Source organism: Quercus suber, unplaced genomic scaffold (genome assembly GCF_002906115.3).
Source record: "Quercus suber isolate HL8 unplaced genomic scaffold, Cork oak 2.0 scaffold_279, whole genome shotgun sequence".
NCBI lineage: Eukaryota > Viridiplantae > Streptophyta > Magnoliopsida > Fagales > Fagaceae > Quercus > Quercus suber.
In genome coordinates, this window is record NW_027069735.1 from 190,795 (window position 1) to 212,695 (window position 21,901).

The 21,901-nt window shown below is 38.3% G+C and overlaps 1 protein-coding gene across 1 annotated transcript in view; it reads left to right on the forward strand.

The window, feature by feature from the left end:
• The window catches only part of LOC112028432 (beta-galactosidase 9), a 34,638-nt gene that overhangs the window by 2,724 nt on the left and 10,013 nt on the right, over positions 1-21,901 (forward strand). Inside the window, exons 4-7 of the mRNA XM_065781808.1 lie at positions 10,900-10,966; positions 16,338-16,430; positions 17,577-17,720; positions 17,895-17,983. Coding sequence (XP_065637880.1) covers positions 10,900-10,966; positions 16,338-16,430; positions 17,577-17,720; positions 17,895-17,983 — 393 coding nt within the window. The remainder of the gene's footprint in view (positions 1-10,899; positions 10,967-16,337; positions 16,431-17,576; positions 17,721-17,894; positions 17,984-21,901) is intronic.

Genomic DNA, 21,901 nt, shown 5'->3' on the forward strand with positions numbered 1-21,901 from the left:
TGAGCTCCATCTACGTAAGGCTATTGCTCCTATCTCGCTTGTCGTCAAACCGCCATCGCAATCTGTCCTGATTTCGACAGTGCAAAAGTTTAGACAACAGAAATCTTTTCTGTCGGTAGCGGTGGACGATGATTGGAAAAACAATGGTGGAAGCGGAAAGGGTAAGCATTTAATGCCCAGCATTCAAAATGCAATCAAATCTAATTAAGCAATCAAATCAAGCTTGAGCAGTCTGAACCAGGATTCGCGCGATAGGGGTGTTGGGCAGGTAAGCACGTTTCCTAAGGCTGAATTCACGCTTGTATTAAAGGACGATGCTCTTATGGGTGCTAAATCTCCTTTGTTGCTAGAAGTTTCTTTAAGTTCGGAGCGTGGGTTGAACGGTAAGTGGGATATTAAGTGCTCCAACATTAAGGAAGTGGGTTGTGCAAGTCATTCTAGTGTTGGGCCCATGCAAGATGTCCTTAGGCCCAATACACTTGCTGAAGCTTTTCCACTCAACCCACCCAACTCACCCTATGTCCACAAATTTAAGCCCAAGTCCACTTTGGTCTGGCAGCCCAAAAGAAAAGTACTGGCCACCAGATCTTTCCCGATGAGAGAGACCCAATCTCTAGGGAAGTCTTCATTGTGTCCATGCGAGAGCCAGTCTTCATCATCGTGTCCATCGATAATGCCGTTGATGTCGTTGATGGTCTTCGATGTTGCCGCTGCTCAATTTCTCAACTCTGATATGCTCGATGAAGCCAGGTATGAGTCATCGGCACAGATTGACTCAATTGACTCAACTCAAGTCTCCGATGTTGTCGAGTCTGAGCTTCTCGGCTCTGACGAGTCCGAGGAGGCCAGGAATGGGTCGGCTTGTACCAAATATTGCGACGAGAGCTTAGTGCGTGACCTCCGATTAATTATCTAGGAGCATTCCGGCAATATAGTCAAGAAATGGGGGAATTCGGAGCAGTGGGTACTTGAATTACGTGATGGGAGAAAGGTTGCGGTTTCGATTCAAATCCCTTTGCCTCGGTGTGCAGCTACAGAGGTATTGGAAAAGAAAAAACAGCTGGCCTTAGTTTCGTTGGAGTCTTCTGACGTTACGAATGTGTCATCGGCTCTTTTTGAAGAGGATGAAGTATTGGTGGAGGATTGGGTTTCGGATACCTACTCGGAGGAAGTTGTTCAACCCCTAGATGTTGAACCAATTGCTTTTTCTTTGCCGTTGGCCATTGCAGAGTAGTCACTTGTGGATGTGGAAAGTTTTAGGGGTGTGGATACTTCAGAGAGTTAGGAACCTTATTCCAATTGGTTTCAAAAGAGATTCAATAATTTCGATAGCTTCCTTGGCACGTCCCTTGAGGGTTTGGAAGATCAAGCAACTGAGTTTTTATTGGCTATTGAAGCTAAATTAAATTGGAGGGCGGAGGTGAACAAGAAAACATGTGGTTTAAAAGGTTCAGGGATGAAAGGTTTTAGAGAGTTGAAAGGGTTGTTTAGTTCTATTAATCATGGCTATACTCCTGCTAGGCGACGTGGTATTAATAGGAATCAGGTTCTTTCTGTTGCTCAATGAATTTAAAGCTTCTCTCTTGGAATGTCAGAGGGCTGAATGAAGTTGACAAGAGCTCCAGATTCACAACTTGCTGCGATCCTGGAAGGCCGATATTGTGTGTTTGCAAGAGACCAAACTAGAGTGGATTACTAGAGGTATTGTTTGAAGTATATGGAGTTGTCCATATGTAGATTGGCTGTACCTGGGTTCAGTGGCATTTTATTCACATGGGATAAACGGGTTGTGGACAAGGTGGAGGAAGCAGTGGGGCATTTTTCGGTTTCATGCAAGTTTAAAAATGTAGGTGACCAATTTGAGTGGGCTTTTATAGGTGTATATGGGCCAAATTTGAACAAAAGGCGAAGGTTGATGTGGGAGGAACTAACCAGGCTGATCAATTGGTGGGATTTGCCTTGGTGCCTTGGAGGGGACTTTAATATAATCTGTTTCCCATTAGAGCGGCTGGGGGCTGCTAGCTACTCTTGGGCTATGTATGGATTTTCTAACGTTATCTCCTTGCATGGGTTGATGGATATTCATATGGAAGGGGGCCTTTTCACCTGGTCCAACACATCCTTTGCTTGTCGGCTGGATCGGTTCCTTTTCTCCCCTCTTTTGGTAGACCACTTCTCTCAGTTCACCCAAAAAAGGATGTCTAGAGTTCTTTCTAACCATTTTCCTATTTTGTTGGAGGGTGGGTGTCAGCGAAGAGGTAGAACTCCTTTCCATTTTGAAAATATGTGGTTGAGGGTGGATAATTTTGTTGACAAAGTGAAGAAGTGGTGGGCATCCTATTTGTTCCAAGGAACCCCAAGTTTTATTCTAGCTAAGAAGTTGGTTGCCTTGAAGTTGGATTTAAAAAAGTGGAATGAGACTGAGTTTGGCAATGTCACATTTAAGAAACAGGACCTTTGGAGCAAGCTGAATGTTTTGGATGCTAAAGAAGAGACTCATAGATTAACAGCTGAGGAGAAGTTAGAACAAACTAATCTTCGTATTGATATTGAAAAGTTAACTCTTATGGAAGAGATTAGTTGGAGAGAAAAGTCTAGGGTGATGCACTTGAAGCAAGGGGACGCCAATACCAAATTCTTTCATAGAATGGCTAATTCTAACAGAAAAAATAATGGTATTGAAAGCCTTATGGTTAATGGTACCTTGTCTTCAGATCAGGGTATAATTGCAGACTGCATTACTCATTTCTTCATGAATTTGTACTCCGAGCAGCAGGTTGATCGTCCATTTCCGGATTCGCGGGTTTTTCCAATGGTTTCTAGCGACAATGCGGATTGGCTTGAGAGACCTTTTGAAGAGGCATAAATTTTTGATGTTGTTTTGAGTTTTCATGGTGATAAATCCCCTGGTCCAGATGGCTTCCCTATGGCTTTTTTCCAAACGTGCTGGGGGATTGTTAAACCTGATCTTATGGCCGTATTTCATCATTTTTTTGCCAATGGTCGGTTTAAGAAAAGTTTAAACGCAACTTTTATATCTCTCATTCCTAAAAAACATGTAGCAAGTGAGATTAGAGATTTTCGTCCCATTAGTTTGGTTGAGGGGGTTTATAAAATTATTGCTAAAGTCTTGACTAATAGACTCCGCAAGGTGATGGGGGATATAATCTCTACATCTCAGAATGCTTTCGTGAGAGACAGACAGATCCTTGACCCTATTCTCAGTGCTAATGAATGTCTTGATAGTAGATTGAAGTCAGGGGTGCCGGGGCTAATTTGTAAGTTGGATGCGGAGAAGGCTTTTGACCATGTAAACTGGAGTTTTCTACTGCAAATGTTAGAAAGAAGTGGGTTCTTTGTCAAATGGAGACAATGGATCTTCTTTTGTCTATCTACAGTTCGTTTCTCCATATTGATTAATGGCTCTCCTTGTGGTTTCTTTGGTAACACCAGAGGTTTGACGCAAGGTGATCCGTTGTCTCCTTTGTTGTTTATTTTGGTGATGGAAGCTCTTGGAAGGATGTTGGATAAAGTAGTTCATGAAGGCCGCATGTCTGGTTTTAGTGTGGGGAACTTGGAGGGAAGATCCATGGCGGTGTCTCATCTCCTTTTTGTGGATGACATGCTAATTTTTTGTGAGGCTGATTTAGAACAGATTTTGATTCTTCGTATGGTTCTTATCTGGTTTGAGGCGGTGTCGGGTCTAAAGATTAACCTGGGCAAGTCTGAATTGGCTCCGGTTGGGGTAGTCCATAATTTTGACCTTTTCCTGGTCGTTCTTGGCTGCAAGCAGGGCTCTCTCCCAATGAAATATCTAGGTCTTCTTTTGGGTGCTAAATTTAAGGATAAGACTATATGGAATCCAATTATGGAGAAAATGGAGAGGAGATTGGCGGGTTGGAAGCGATTATATTTATCCAAGGGAGGTAGAGTCACCCTAATCAAAAGCACCCTTTCTAATTTACCCACTTATTTTTTATCTTTATTTCCTATACCTGCTAGTGTGGCTAACCGACTTGAGAGGCTTCAACGGAATTTCTTATGGGGCAGTTTTGGAGATGATCCTAAAATTCATTTGGTTAAATGGGCTACTGTTTGTGCTCCTATTTCTTCAGGTGGCTTAGGGATAAGGAAGATAAGACTTTTCAATGAAGCTTTACTTGGAAAGTGGCTTTGGAGATTTGGGATTGAGGAAGATGCCCTTTGGAGACGAGTGATAGAGATGAAGTATGGATGTTTGTGGGGGGGGGGTGGGGGGGGGGGGGGGGGGGGGGGGGGGGGGGGGGGGGGCGCTGGTGTACTAGGTCTGTGTTTGGCCCTTATGGTGTTGGTTTATGGAAAAATATCAGTCAGGGTTGGCCTTCTTTCCCACACCATATTTTGTATGATTTGGTGATGGGTCTAGAGTGAAGTTTTGGCAAGACCGGTAGTGTGGAGAGACTTCTTTTGCTGTTAGATATCCTAACTTGTTTAGATCTTGCAGGAATAAGGATGCCAGTGTGGTCATTATGAAGTCTGCCAATGGTGTCCTCTTTTGGGATGTGAGATTCTTTGGGGGGGTCCATGACTGGGATCTTGAGGCTATGTCAGACTTCATGGAAACCATATATGGTTCTCATTCAAGGGGTCTAGGTGAGGATAAAATGTGTTGGATTCCTAGCAAAGATAAGGGCTTCCTGGTTAGAGACTATTATAGAATTTTAGTTGGCAACACTTTCTTTGGTCTCCTTGGAAAAGTATTTGGAAGCAGAAGATTCCCTCTAGAGTAGCTTTCTTTGTTTGGACTGTTGCCTTAGGGAAATGCTTGACGATTGATAATTTATGAAAAAGGAAGGTGTGGATTTTGGATTGGTGCTACATGTGTAAAAGAAATGGTGAATCGGTTGACCATCTATTCCTTCATTGTCCTTTTGCTATGGATCTATGATCTATGGTTTTGGGTCTATTTGGAGTTACTTGGGTTATGCCACGCACTGTTTTGGGGCTGTTAGGGTGTTGGCAAGGTAGCTTTGGTCGTTATCGAAATGGTTACATTTGGATTAGAGACTTCTTTTGTACACCAACCTCCCCAATCATTCCCATATTTAGTCTCAATAACCCGCCTCTAGAGATAGGTTGTCTCTCTTCCATATCTCCACAACCATTTCCCCAACAAAGCTTGATTAAAGGTTCTCAAATTTCTAATACCCAAACCGCCGGACTGCAAGGGAGAACAAACCTGGGCCCATTTTACTAGACGAAATTTAGGGGACTCATCTATCCCACCCCATAAAAAATACCTTTGAAGCCTCTCAATACGAATAACAATATCCACTGGAATAGGGAAGAGAGATAGGAAATAAGTTAGCAAACTTGAGAGAGTGCTTTTGATTAAGGTAATCTTACCACCTTTTGATAAATATAAATGCTTCCAACTCGTTAATCTTTGCACCATTCTTTCTAGAATAGAGTTCCAAATCGCCCTATCCTTGAATTTAGCACCGAAAGGCAGTCCCAAGCAAGTCATTGGCAAAGATGACTGTCTACAACCCAGCAATGCCACAAGCTCCCCCATATTAGTCACCTCTCCAATTGGAACTAATTCTGACTTAGCTAGGTTAATGTGCCACCCTGACACTGCCTCAAAAGAGGATAAAATCTCCCACAAATATTCAATCTAACTTGTTAAAGCATCATAGAAAATTAAAGTGTCATCCGCAAAGAGTAGATGGGCCATCATGAGGGGGGTATTAGACCTGGTACCAATAGTGAAACCCGAGATGTGTCCAGCCAGAACTGCATCATCCAACAAGCGGCTTAATGCCTCCATAACAATAGCAAATAAGAGCTGGGAGAGAGAGGATATCCTTGGCGTAGCCCCCTAGAGCTCCCAAAGAAATCCTTAGGGGAGCCATTTATCAAAATTGAAAATTTCATTGTGGAGATACAAAACAAAATCCACCTTCTCCATTTCTCAGAGAATCCACAACATTGCAACATATACATAAGAAAATCTCAATTGACATGATCAAAAGCTTTCTCCACATCTAACTTATGTAAAACCCCAGGTATCCCTGCCTTGATCCTACTATCCAAACACTTATTAGCAATTAAGGCAGAATCTAGGATTTGTCTATCTAGAACAAAAGCATTTTGAGACTTTGAGATAATCCCAGTAATCACCGTTCTCAGCCTGCCAGCAACTTGGAAATGACTTTATAAATACTGCCCACTAGACTAATGGGTCTAAAGTCTCTCACTTTAACATCATTTACTTTCTTTGGAATGAGAGCAATGAAAGTTGCATTAAAGCTTTTCTCAAAGACAGCTTGTGAATGGAAGTTTGCAAGAACCTCCATAGTTTCAAGTTTTAAAAAGTCCCAACAAGCCTTAAAGAAAGCCATTGATAAACCATCTGGTCCTAGAGATTTATTGCCATTACAACCTTGGATGACACCATATACCTCCTCTTCCTTAAATGGTCTATCTAACCAAGCAGCTTCCTCCTCAGAAATCATAGAGAATTCCACTTCATCTAGCATAGGTCTTTGGCCCTCATTTTTAGAGTACAATTGTTTGTAGAAATGAGAGATGCAAGCTGATATTGAATTTGGATCCGATGTCAATTCATCTTCCACCAAAAGATTGTCTATAGTATTAAACCTTCTATGGGAGTTTGCTGTTCTATGAAAGAACTTAGTGTTTCTATCCCCCTCTTAGATTCGAAGGGCCCTAGATTTTTGCCTCCAACATATTTCAACCATAAGAGTTGCCTTTTCAAGATCAATACAAAGCCATTCTTTTTCCAAAGTCTCATCATATGATAGAGGACGACTATCTTCCAACAAATCAAGTACTTCAAGGTTCTTCCATAACTTGTTCATCTGATCCTTCACATTGCCAAATTCTTCTACATTCCATTTCTTTAAACCTAGCTTCAAAGCTTTCAATTTGCTTGCAAATTGAAAGCTAGGGGAACCTTAAAAATGATAGGACTCCCACCAAGTTTTCACTTTCTCCACAAAACCTTTTGCCTTTAACCACATATTCTTAAAGCGAAAAGGGTGGTTGCCTTTTTGAAAATTTTCCCCTTCTAAAAGAACTGGAAAGTGATCTGAAAGTAATCTATGCAATCTTTTTTGACGAATGTTAGGAAAGTGCTTTTCCAAATCAGAAGAGAGAAGAAACCTATTAAGCCTAGACCGCAAAGCCACTGCTCTAGAATTAGTCCAAGTGAAAGTACCACCTTCCAATGGTAAATCGATAAGATTGTGTTCAAAAATGAAATCTGAAAGATCAAGCATGGTTGATGAGAAAGAGTTTGCACCAAGTCACTTTGAAGGAAATTGCACTACATTAAAATCACCACCAATGCACCAAGGCATATTCCACCAACTATGAATACCAGTCAGCTTTTCCCAAAGCAGTCGTCTGTCACGATCAGAGTTTGGTCCATATACAACAGTGAAAGCCCATACAAAATGATCTTCCACATTCTTAAATTTGCATGAGACAGAAAACCTTCCCATTACTTCGTCAATTTTTTCCACCATCCTTCTATCCCACATCACCAAAACACCCTTCGAAGCACCTATAGAGCCCAAATATAGCCAATCCAAATGTTGACAACCCCATAAGCTCCGGATTTCTCTCCTTGTTATCAATTCCATTTTTGTTTCCTGAAGACAAATAATGTTTGTACCCCAACCTCTGATCATATTACGAATTCGAAGTCTTTTTCCACAATCAGTTAGCCCCCTAACATTCTAGGAGATAATTTTCAAATTCATTGAGGCACCACAGAATCCCATTCCCCACTAGCATTTCCTAACAAAATAGAATTATTCTCAAAATTCCAAGAATTTAGTAGACTTTTCAACTCCCTATGCCCTTTAGAACTTGTCTTAAGCTCTCTCTTCTGAGGGCATTCTCCCTGCATTTTAGCTTTCTTCTTAGCCTCCAAAGTTAACAAAATCCTAATAATTTTCGCTTCAAAGCCTTCCAAGGAAGTACCCACAGATTTTCTAAAAGCTTTAATTCGTTTCTCAACCCATGGTGATAATTGAGTGGAAGCATTTTACCACCTCTACAAGTGGAGCAACTGGTTAGCCATGGCCAAAGGTTGCACAACTAGTGGTTCTTTAATCTTTTCCTAGTTTACAAGACCCCCATCAGAGTCCCCCAACTCACAATTTGACCCTGATACTACAGAAACGTTATCTAGAGCACCATTACATTCATCTGCCCAATTAACAATATGCCCTTCTTCCTTGAAAGTGTTGTTACCCTGTCCCACAGCTCCCTTGAGATCGAAAAAATCTGACATGCTCCCAGGTGAGTGGTATAGTGAAAGAGGAATAGCTATCTGCCTCCCTCCACGAAGCTCTAAGACCCATTTCTCTAAATTACCCTAGGTGTGCTCCAAATCTTCAACGAAATTCTTAATGGAGGGGTGAGGCTCAACATGACAATCCTCAGTGGTAACTAGCACTGGAGCTACTAGCAAATCGGAGAGCATAGCACTGGCCACCGCAGAAGTGCTCGATTGAGAAATGCTGTTGGTCAACGGTGGAGGATTGATGCCCGACACAGACCCAAATTCTAAAGAGTCAACCCGTGGTGGAGGAGCTGTTGCTGTTGGTGGTGGGGCTGTTCTTCACTGGTGGGGAGATATCGATGTCGGTCGTCAGTTGGGAAGTGGTGCCCTTAATGATGGTGGTCGTTAGTGGAGGAGTGGGATTGTTCTTCACTGGTGGGGAGATGACGATGTTGGACAACGGATGGGAAGCGGTGTCCTTGATGATGGTGGACGTCGGAGGCATATTAGAATCGTTACTAGTGGTGCTCCTCGGTGGGTTAGAAGTGCCGTTGATGGTGATGATAGTTGGAGGATGCATGGAGGGGGAGATGAGCTTCATCGGCATCGTATCGGTGATTTGATGAGAGTGGGTGACTTTTGGCTTAGATCTAATGGGTTGCTGAGAGATGGGTTGGGCTTTAGGCTTAGGTTTGGGGGCCCAGTTTTGGTTACATGTTACGGCCCTTGAAAGTGTTGGGCCTTATTCCATGGCTAATGTGATTGGAGCCCACATCTTTAATAAAAGAAGAAACTGTAGCCTATTGCCCCTCTTTCCCACGCTCCACACGTAAAGAGATGTCTAGAGTCAGCAAATCTCTTTTGGCAATCACGTTAATATTAGACAATTTATCTACCCCGAATTATGCCGTATCTTTCCTAGAATAACTCCTGCCTTGATCATGGTATGAGTTATTGGGAATTGAAGATTTCAAATTTTGAAAGACCGTAACTTTCTCCTTGCCTTTATTTTTTGCACCGCCGTGATTATGAGGTCTGTCAACCACCACCGCCGTCTCAGCCTTTGGTGCACTCTGTATTCTATGAAACGATCCCTGACTAGTAAGAGAAGTTGGTTTTAAAATTTTCCTGAGGTTTAGGCCAAAGCTGCGCTAGCCACTACCCAACCTTCCCTCAGGTATCACTATGTTACCCTTCTGTTGACCATGAAGAAGTTCAGAAACCATTAAAAATGTGCCATGGGCGTTGGACCCCAATTGAAGGATGAAAACAATATCACCCTCTCTAATCGTTCTTGCATAATGACCAGGTGATTGCTTTGAAATTATTTCCTCTGAGTGGAACAAAAATCGGTTTGCACTCTCCTTCCCCATAAAAACAGAGCGCATGGTATGGCCTCTCTCAAAGATCCGTAATAAGAAATAAGAACCCCCTGCCTCAACGGAAACTCAAACATTTTGGATTCAATGAAGAAAAATGTGGAACCACCTATTGCGAATTAAATAAAGCAGCAGCTACAAGACTATGAAGAAAGCACGAAATCTAAAGCAGCAGCAACCAGACTATGAAGTAAGCACAAAATCTATGGCTAATTCAAGGTAGCCAGGCCTCATATGTGACTAATCCGAGGTAGCCAGGCCTCTCATTCTAAATTCCTCCTGCGAGTAAACATTATTTAACTAGGAAAAGTACTCTTGGTTCACCAAAACAAGTTTGGATCCTATCAAGTGATCCAGGCACCCATACAGAGAATGAGACACCTATACAACTTGTTTATGATTTTAGAGAATGAGACACCCATACAGAAATGAAACTAAAATGGATTGTTATCAAGGAGCATTATCTAATTGAACTAGTCACAAATGGCATGTCAAATATACTACAATTGAAAACCGTCAAGTTGGAAATAAATAAAAAAGAAAAGAAAGAAAACTTTAGACTACTCAATGAAGTTAGATTTTTGAAAAAAAAAAAAAAAATCTTATTGGAACTATTAAAAGTTATAACCCAAAACTTACTCCAGTTATATTGATGTGCCTTCAATTCTGTCCTTAGCAAAATTAGTAGCATAAGGTTAGCATATAAGTGGAATTCTCATGCTAAAGCTATTCTAAATTAAAATTGAGTTAAATAGATAGTGGGATTGAGGATGAGGTAGAAGAAGCTCTCTCAATGAGTTGGTTTCTAGATGCACTTGGAAAAATTATATATTGATTTCTTATTCTGTCATCAGCATCTTCAAAAAGTTTTTTTTTGGGTAAGTATATTAAAGAAAGAAAACTATACAAAAGTCTATTCTAAGCGCAATTATACATTAGTAGCTAGGTATTTTGAAAGTAGCTTGTAAATGCTTGAATTTCCATCATGACTGCACATTGCAGTGAGAAAAAGAAGCAATGTTTTCATGCGTAATGGTATATTCTTCCTAGAAGATTTTAGGCTAGTCGTGGAATATTAAGAAGAAATATTAGTATGTATTCTTCAGTTCTCAATCTAACTTATAGTTTGACCCTTTGATGCTCCTTTGATAAGACTATTATGGACATTCTTGTGAAATATTTTGTTTGTCAATTTTCATCTGATTTTTGCTGATAATCTTATAGGGGCTTTCCAGTGTGGCTGCGTGATGTCCCCGGCATAGAATTTCGTACAGAAAATGTACCTTTCAAGGTACAATGCACCTTTGAACCTCTACACTTGCACATTTTTGTTGGTTGTTGATGCAGGTAGTGGGTAGCTAGTTTTATTTTGTTATATTTATTTTTAAGTGGCAAGGGCAATTTTGTAATTTCATAATTTCTGGGATAGGCTGTGCTAATTGTCTATTGGGTCCTATTTTAGTTTTACTAGTCTCTAACTTGTGTGATGCACCGGATAGTTAAATATCTTCACTATGTTCAATGCTACAATTAGTTAAAAATGAATGAAAATCAATATTTATAATACGAAACTAAGATATACATATTTTGAAAAAATAACTATATTGTGTATTTTTTATAAGATGAAACAAAGATACACTATTAATGTTTCTACTATGTTTAAACTTTTATGAAATATGGAACAACAAAATATAACATTCTATAGCACAAAATATTCATCCAACAAAATTAAGATGTCAAATATGAAAATTAAAAAATCAATACATTTTGGTGGCATCCATTACCTCTAGTTTTCTTTTAGGGGGTGTTTGGTAGAGTAGTTTGAAAATTGTTGTTTGTAGTTTTTTGAAATACGTGTGGGTGAAAAAGTGTGTTGAAATACGTGAAATGCTGTTTAAAAACTAAAAAATGTTGTTTGAAAACACAAACCAAACGGGCCCTTAGCATTTACTCCATCTATAAAAACTCTAGATACAAACATGGTGTCTAGAAGTTTGGTTCTTAATAAAATATTACACAAACACAAGGGCAATGGAAGTAAAAATGCGAAAAAAGATATACAAACACAGAATATTAAAGGAAAAAAAAATATGAAAAACAAAAGTAGTTACAAAAGAGAAATTTATGTAAAAGATACCTTGAGGCTTGAGGACAAAGGGTTTGTAGAAACAAAAGAGCAAAAACGGTAGAGAGAGGGTAAACAACATGAAGGGTTTTGGTGTGGTGATGTATATATATATTTTTTTTGATAAATAACAGAATTGTATTTATCAAAAGTCCAACTACACCGGGGGTGTACATGGATAATAGTACATCAAACACATAAATCACAAAGATCAAGCATTTCTAAAAAATTAGAACAAGGAAAAAAAATTAAAGGAAGAACTCCACTCTAGCAAGGTGTGAAGAAGAAAGAGATTTAAATTTTGAAATAGATTGTTCCTTCCTTTCGAAACATTTTGAGTTTCGTTCTCACCAAATACACTATAGGACAATGTGGGACAGCACTCCATAAATCAATGCTTTGATGCCCACCGAAGGAACCTTGCCTACTCGAAAATAAATCAGAGACACCATGCAGTATAACCCATAGAAGACCAAATAGAGTCCACACCATAACCATAATTCATAAGCAATAGGACAATGAAGAAGAAGATGAATCACCAATTCCTCACTGTTTTTACACATATAGCACTAATCTAAAACTGCGACACCCTTATACCATAAATTCTCAATTGTCAAAATCTTACCTAATGCAGCAGTCCAAGAGAAGGAAGCAACCCTAGGAGGGACCTTTGAATGCTACACAGGTTTCCAAGGGAAAGAAATGTCAAGAGTAGAGGAAAGGGAAAGATAGTACTCAGTCACTTTAAAATTCTTATTCCCTGCCGGTTTCCAACATAGTTTGTCTTGACCTTCACCATTAAGGGGCATAGAATTGATAAGATCTAGAAAAGTGTAAAAATGTTCCGTTTCCCAATCTTGGGGAGCTCTAGAAAAAAGATCCCAGTGAAGCCAATGGTTAGGAAAGTGCAAAACATCTGCAATAGAAGACTCCTTATTACAACTAATGTTATAGAGTTCTGTAAAAGTCTCCCGAAGAGTATAGCTCCCAGTGTGGTAATGTGTGTGTGTGTGTAGTAGTATGTCGGTTTGTTTTAAAACTCTTCATGTTGTTGAGTAGTAGTTTGTTTAAAACTCTTCAGTTTGCTAAAGTAGTAGTTTGTTTAAAACTCTCCTTTTAACATAATAAATTAGTAAATAAAAAAAATGATGTGTAAAATTGTGGAACTACCAAAGCTTACGTGACAAAATATTAGAAGATCAATTAATAGCCAAACGTCTTTGGTTTTGTTTAAAACTTTGTTGTTGAGTAGTAGTTGGTCTAAAAATCTTCAGTTTGCTGAGTAATAGTTAGTTTAAAACTCTCCTCTTGACATAATAAATAAATAAGTGATGTGTAAAATTGTGAGACTTCCAAAACTTATTTGACAAAATATTAGGTCAACTAACGGTCAAATGTGTTTGGCTATTATATATTATATATAGATTTGAGTGTCCAAGTCCAAATCTTATTAGGAGTTTAAATAAAGTGCTATTTCAACTAGGAATAGGTATTAGTCTTCTATTTTAAGAATAATAAAGTTTTCAGATTCTTAGAGAAGCTTTGAAGTTTTTTTAAGGTTTGTGTGATGCTAAGGAACCCTAGGTGTGATGCCTGGAAATTTATCTCTTTTTATTTTCTGTTCTTAAACCCCTATCACTGTTCACGGGTTACTGCTCACAGCCCTAGAACAGCAACCCAAATTTTGGGGTTTTCCCTTTGTTTCTTCCACAAATCCCACTATTCCTTTCCTCCATTGGAACCCTATAATCCCTACTATTTCCTAGAAACCTAACCCTAATTCCTAAAAACCTAAGCTGCCCAAGTGCTACCGGATCTGCCCCAGGAGTTTTAAATCAGATTTTGCTTTGTTCCCTCTTGTCCTATATCAGTTTTTTCTCAAAATTCTAGAATATATTTATTTTCATTTTTGCCATATCTTAAATGGATTTTCATTAGATAACAATGTTCAAATACTAGAACCAAAGATCAAATTGTACCAATAAAATAGGAGTAATGGTGTAATGTCAAATGCAAACTGTTGCTATCTTTGTATTCTACAGCCCTCTTTTGTCAACTATTGTATCCTTTTCCTATATTTTTTTTTATAATGAACAAGGTTTGGCTACAAACTAGGGTACAACCAACAATAGGAAGATGACATGATCTTCCTATTGTTGGTCAAGTTTATAGCCAAACTTTGTCATTTTATAACACAGGTGTCGGTTCCCCCTGTACACCATTTTAAATGGCTGACACCGTTCTCACTCTATCTTCCTCTCTGTCTCTCAAGCCTTGGCTTAAGGGGTATGAAAATGATTTCAAGGCAAAGAAATGAAATTTCAATATGTTTAGTTGGTATATTCTACTCAAAATGGAAATCTTCTGGGACAAAAAGTTTGGAAATGCAATGATGAAAGTATTTATTTGGAGTTCATTGGGTTAGGTCGCAAATAGTTTCGGATATGCTAGCTTCTTGGCAAGGTCTTAGCAGTTTGGAAACTTGTACCTCATTGTTTAATGTGGTGCATTTGGGGGGAGTGGAACGGTAGAAGGTTTGAGGGTTGTGGACAAAATATTCTAGATCTTAAGTTATTTTTCCTTAAATCTTTGTTTGATTGGTTGCTAACTTTGGGGTCCTTTTCCTTTACTTCTCTCTCAGATATGATTGACCATTGTACCTTAGGAGCTTGATTGTGTACCCATAGTATACTCCTTGTATATTTGGGTTACTATTTTCCATTAATAAAGTTATGTTATTTATCAAAAATATTTACCTCTTATTTGTGCAATATAATAAGCTACTAAATGATAATTGCTTATGTTAGGAGGCATGTCATGTGCACACATATTAGCTTATTCGTTATAATTAACTTTGACTCACTTACTGTGTGACTTCTTTCCTAAATTGAAAGTGAAAGTACTTCCTTAGAGCATTCGCATCAGATCAGTTATAGTCTTCTAAAATACATATACAGTGCAAATTTTACACATTTTGAGCAAAAAAACACCCACATCAGTGGGTGTAAAAATGTGTAAAACTGGCCATATTTTTCCATGAGCTACAGTACCCGTGTAAATATACATGGGTACTGTAGCTCTTGTATATATTAAAATAATATTATCCGTTCGCACCAATTTTTCTCTCTCTTCTTCGTGCTCAACAACCTCAATGGATCGGTGCTTGTGATCGGAGTTGTGGATTGGAGCTTGTGATCGGAGCCTGATCGGAGCTAGGGAGATCGGTGCTTGTGGATCGGAGTTAGAAAAAATCGGAGCTTGTGATCGGAGCCTGATCGGAGCTAGGGAGACCGGTGCTTGTGGATCGGAGTTAGAAAAAATCGGAGTTGTGGAGAGACAGATTGAGAGGGAGACGAGATGGGTATAGAGAGATAGACTGAGAGGGAGACGAGAGGGAGAGAGATGGGTATAAAGAATCAGAAAAAATGGAAAGAAAGAGAGGTATAGCGCGTATAAAAAGGGTTAGTTGAGAAATAATAAAATAATTGAAAAAATTGATTATTTAAATAAAAGAGGTGGTAAAATAGATGAACTGATGTGGGTGTATTGTAAGAGTAAACGTGTAAAATAGAAAAGTGGGTTTTTTCGTGTAAAATAGACAGAAATTTTACATGAGCTGATGCGAATGCTCTTAATACCTCAATTTATTTATTATTTACATGAAAGCATGGTAGTCTTGAAATATGTTAAAACACTTTTGTGCATCTTTGTTTTGACAGGGCTAATTGCATGGCGGAAGCCATAGATTTTATATTTACCATCAGATCTTTTTTTGAGTATGCAAAGAAAAAGAAAATGTGCAGGCTGTGTTTGAAGTGTTTTTACATCTTTGTAAAGTTCCATCTTTAGGGGTTCTCCCTTGGAACATTTATCATTTGTTCTTGGTTCTTTTAGCTAACAGGTATCTATGTGGACTAGAAGTGCAAAAGGAATATGCATTTGTATAAAATGCTAGCCGGCATATTTTGTTAATTAACAAATTCAGTTTCTTGGTTCACCTGTAGAAATATTTCCATTCCCATCCTGCCTAAGCTTGAAAGTAATTTTATCATCAGTTTTGCACTTTTTCTCTTTGCTTTCTCTCCCAAGAAGTTATTCTTGTTTGATTGTTTCATTAGTTCCTCTGGAAGTGCTTTATATCAATGTGATTGCTGCTTGCTTCTTCCTTAGATGTTGGGTGGGGTTCGTTTAGTACTATAATTAATACATCTTAATGAGTGCCCCCACCTGGGGTGTCTCAGCGGTAAGGGAGTGTGCCGAGACTAACTGTAAATCCAGAAGTCTCTCCTTCTAGATGAGGTATTTTGTGATTACCTGATGCCTGCTCAGTGGAGGTGTGTAGGCATCCGGAGTTTGCCCCTTAGGGGTGGTCCCACTGGCCCATACCTTGACGGCATTCCTCGTCATAAACAAAATAAAAATTTATTCATCTCAACAAAGGAACTTCTCATTATTGACTTAATTACTAGCTATAGATTTGTGGTTTAATTTTATTGCAATATTTATTAACATCATAGTGACATTTCATCTTTTCCAGGAGGAGATGCAACGATTTGTTAAAAAGATTGTGGAATTGATGCGAGAGGAAATGCTATTTTCTTGGCAAGGGGGTCCAATCATTATGTTGCAGGTTGTTTTTGAAGTTTAATTTAATTGTAAGATAATTAGTGGTTAATTGACTTAAGTTAATTGGATTGTGAGAACTGAGAGTTGATATCAGGTATCACATAACCAATCTGCACAATTCCTGCAACGGGACTCTTTTCCTTTTATTTATTATTATTTTTTAATTTTTGGTGGGTTACAATTGGGACTTTCTATTGAGAAAAGTAATCTCATTTTAGGAGGAATGATAACACAATTAGCTTGGTTCATAATTAAACAGTTTTTTATCGCAAAAAGAGTACTCTATGTACAATTGACATAAATAATTCTAAAGAATTACAGAAAAATAATATTATGTATAGAGAGACAACAACTCTATAAACTCTGGAATGGAAGTGTACTAGTAGTAAAGCCCCAAACGCAAGTCCAATCAAATAAAGAACTAGTAAACCTAGCTAACATTTAAGTCCCAGTGCTATACACATCCTCAAATGTAAGATGATTTCAGGTATCAGATAATTAGCTTAATTATTTTATTTTATTTGGATTGTGAAAAATGGGAGTTGATTTCAGGTATCACCATAACAATCTGTGCAACTCCTGCAATGGGGGTTACTTTTTGTTGTTGTTGTTGTTGGTGTTGTTGTTGATATTCTGCAATTTGGACTTGCTATTCAGAAAAGTAATCTCATTTTAGGAGGACTAGGATTTCTCAATATTGTTGGTATTTCATTTCTCCTGTGTGTACTTCTCATTCCCTTTTCTTTTTGAATTACATATAAGTAAGAGATTTTGCCAAGCTCTCCAACCAGTTGGACTGTAGCAGTATCCAATAAATATCAGATTCCGGTGATTTTGTGGCAATCATTGTTGCAACCCCATGGAGGTCCATGCATCCATCATTTGGAAGCAAAACCACCCAGTCTGGTTATCTATTTTGATTCCAAATTATGTTCCCTATTACCTCTACTGACATTCAAATGTGTTTTATGGTTTCATCTGCTTGGTGGTGTACAGGCAGATAGTATATCTATATTAAATGAGCTTTACAGTGGTCACCTTTAATTTTGTTATTATGGGCTTACCATACTTTTATCTTTTCTCTAATGAGGCTTTCTTCCCTTTGTATTTTCTCATTGGATATGCCAAAACTGGAATGAATTTTTATCAGATTGAGAATGAATATGGAGATGTAGAAAGCTCATATGGCCAGAGAGGGAAGGAATATGTTAAATGGGCTTCTCAGATGGCTCTTGATCTTGGCACTGGGGTTCCGTGGGTCATGTGCAAGCAACCAGATGCTCCAGATAATATTGTAAGCTTTTAGCCTAGGTGTTATGTGCTTAGCTTTCTTGGAACTAGTGTTTTTGTAAATTAGATTGGTGATTGGGTTTCATTATTAGAATGACTTGCATTTCATATAAAATGTTATGGTGCTCTGGAATTTATAATGGTTGATATTTATAGGTTCTTTTGTTCTGCTTCACAGATAAATGCCTGCAATGGATTCTATTGCGATGGTTTCAAGCCAAATTCCTATAACAAACCGGTACTTTGGACAGAGAACTGGGATGGATGGTATGGTGATGCCTTTTTGTTTCTTGGGGATTTTAGAGCCTAGAGAATTTTCTAGATCTTATTAGAAATTTAAACAATCTAAAATTTCAATAAGTGAGAATTTGTTACAAGAAGTCATATACATTCAAAACCATATAATTCAGATAAAAATTGATCTTTGTAATTTAAGTGTTTGATTTATTGTTTTTCACGTACACCCCTGTTGTACCTAGTTTCTTTTTTAATACAATTCTGTTATTTATCAAAAAAAAAAAAAAAAAAAAAAAAGACTTGGACTTACCTCCCATACCTCTAAAAAAAAAAAAAAAAAAAAAAGAGACTTGGACTTACCTCCCATACCTCCCCCAAAAAAATCCCACATCTTCTCAATCTTGTTAGCCACATGAGTAGGAATAGTGAAAGTGATAAATCTTGTTAGCCACGAGTAGAAATAGTGAAAAGTGATAAATAATAAGTGGGAAGTCTCGATAAAGTACTCTTAAGTAATGTCAATCTACCACCTTTTGACAAATAAAGCTTCTTCCACCCCTCCAATTTCCACTCAATTTTCTCCAAATTAGGGTTCCAAAATGAGAAACCCCCAAAGGCATGCCAAGGTAAAATGTAGGCAAAGTCCCAACCCTACTCCCCAAAATATCTCCCAAAGCATGCGCATTATCAACCTGCCTAATTGGAACCATTTCACTCATACTTTCACTCTTACACATTAACCTTCAAACCTGTTATAGCTTGAAAACAAAGTAGCAACATCCGTATACAAAGGATTTGCTCCACATTTGCATCACAAAAAAGAATTGTATCGTCTGCAAACAAGAGATGTGAAACACATACTTGATGTAGGGAGCAACAAATTTATGATGCAGAACACAAATAGGAAAATAGGAAATATAGTGGAGCAAAAGAAACAATAGAACAAATCCTAGGCTCCACCACCTAGAACTTGCTTGCAAACCCTAGGCTTCACTACCTAAGGGCATTTGGCATCTCCACCAAACAAAGAGAACAAAAGGAGGAGACATTTTCTCGACTCATGATAATAAATAAGAATTATTATTAATAATTCTTATTCAAATTCAATTGTCATTTCACGATCACAAGACTACTATTTTAATAGGGTTTAGGGAGTACACCGATATGGAAATGCTTAATCAAATCCCTTCAAACCCTAAACATTAAAAACTAAATTTCAAAAATAATTTCAAATCTAGTAACAATATCTTAAATAAATTTGTTGCTCCTTGCATCAATACCCCATCACCCTGCCTACCATCAACCTTGAAACATCAAATTAAACCTACCCCCTCCACTCTCTTTAACATCCTACTAAAAACATCCATCATAAATAAATAAATAAAACATAGGATAAAGGATCTTGTTTCAATTCTCTCGAACTTCAAAAAAAATCAGCTAGAGAACTATTTACCAAAACAGAGAATTGAATTGTGGATATACAAGGACGAATCCATTTACACTTCCCCCCAAAGCCCATTCTCTTCAACAAATCTAGGAGTGCCTCCCAATTTACATGATTATGAGCTTTCTCAATATCTATCTTACATATAACCCCCGGAATCTTACTCTTGACCAGACTATCTACACCATATGATTTCAAAAAAGGCCAGTCCGACCGGTTCAAACGTGAACCGGTACCAGTCCGGTTTGGTAAAAATGCCCAAAATGGGCCAAAACTGGGAACTGGAGGCAAATCCGGTTTTGCCTTGGTCTAGTTTTTAAAACATGATCTACACATTCATTTGCAATAAGGACAGAATCAAGTATTTGTCTTCCACCCACAAATCCATTTTGAGACTTTGATAGCAAATGATCTAAAACCCCTCTCAAATGGTTCGCCAATACCATAGCCAAGATTTTATACACATTCCTCACCAAACTAACCGGTCAAAAAAATCTCTAAGATTAGGGCATCAATTTTTTTAGGGATTAAGGCAATAAAAGTAGCATTAAGAGAATTTCCAAACTTACTGTGTTGATGAAGCTCCTCAAAGACAGCTAAGAAATTTTTTCCACAACTCTCCAACAACGGTGAAAAAAGGCCATAGAGAAGCCATCCAGACCTGGAGCTCTATCTCTTTCAATATCTCATACAACTTGAAGGATCTCCTTCTCAAACTTCCTTTCAAGCCATACCCTTTCCATCCCCCCAATTTGATCAAACTCCAAACCTTCCATAAAAGGTCTCCACTCCTTTGTCTCTTGATATAAGTTTTTATAAAATTGTACTTCTTGGGCAGCCACCTTTAACCATTCCTTATAAAAAATTTATATATCTGGGTTTGTCAATGAGCCCCTGTTCAAATGGAATGGAGAGTGATATCTTGGGTTCAAAACCCATTTGGTGCTTGTGTAACTTAAAAAAAAAAAAAAATGCAGCCTTTTGGTGTTTTTTTTTTTTTTGGTTGTGTGGAGAGGCTGATTCCTAGATTTGAACCCGCAATTTATTACTTTTGGTGGAAGGCACTTTCCATCACACCATGGCCCGACTTCTCTTGTAAACTACCAAGAACAAAAATTAGTATAGCTTACATTAACCCCTCTTGACGTTTCATGAAATGACACTCTATCCAAACTTTTCAAGAATTAACATTGCCCTATACGTTCTTATAAATGCTATAGATAAGCCCATGCCCTCTCACACCATTACTTCTTTAACAAAATATTCCATTTTTAAAAAAGCGAAAGAGAGAACAATAGGTTTATGTGGTTTGGCTTGATATCCTATGCATATTGAATAAAGCCCTTGACAACTACATCTTTGATATTAGTACTATTTTGGACAATGAACCCTAATAGGGTACATCTAGAAACTACATGTATTAGGGTTAGGTTTACATGGGCTTATTACATAATTGGGCCTCATAGGCCATTACACTTCATTAACTAAATAACCCAAGGGCCGTTTGGTAACGTTGTTTGTATTTTTTGGAAATACGTGTAGGTGAAAAAGTGTATGAAAATACATGTAATGTTGTTTAAAAACTGAAAACATGTGTTTAAACACATGTACCAAATAGGCCCCCAATATCTTTAACACCCCATCCTAAACTCAATGTAGAGGTTTGATGAAACCTTAGTTTGGTTTGTGAAGATTTGGTCAACGGTTTGGGTAAGCAGTTCAAAAAATGACCTAGTTTGATTTGGGTCGAAGTGTCAAATTCGGGTCGTGTTAACAGATCAAGTCAAGTTGGATTCAAGTCCAAAGAGATGTTGCAAATGTGGCAAAGGCTGCTAATGTGGCACCAGGTGCCGTGCAAATGACATGGCATGATGATGTTATGCTGACATAAGAGGATAATGTGGTAGTGGCATGGATGATGTCACTAGAAATCGAGCATGGAAATCGAGCAAGCACATGGACGCTTGAGAAGATCTTCAAAAGACGCTAGAAGAGTGTGAAGGGGTGATTTGGGCATTTTTTTATATTATATTATATATATATATATATGTTTTTTAATATTGAAATCAAACAAAACTCAAATTCTAGAGAATAGCCCACTTGGTGAAGTGCCCAGACCACTTGATGTGTCTTGAGATACCCATAGTCCTATTGTAGGCATGAACTTAACTCATTAGTTGTGAGTGTTTTTACCTTTGTGCAATAAAGTGTTAACCTTCCATGTTGTCATCTCACATTAGAAACTAGAGGACACATGTTAGCTCTAATGAAACGTGGGGCATTTCCTCTATGTTTGCAAGATCTAGACAACTCATGAAGTGGTTGGTGTTGGTAGAGCCTTGTTTGAATCTGAGCTTGTGTGGGGTGTGGTGGTTTCGTCAAACAAGTGTAGGACCTTCACTTGTAGGTGGAGCAACATGCTTGGGCTTGAGGAAGATGGCTTTTTAGTGCTTGCTCGGTGCAAATCTAGTGGCTAAGGACACTGGGGAGGATTGAGATGGTTG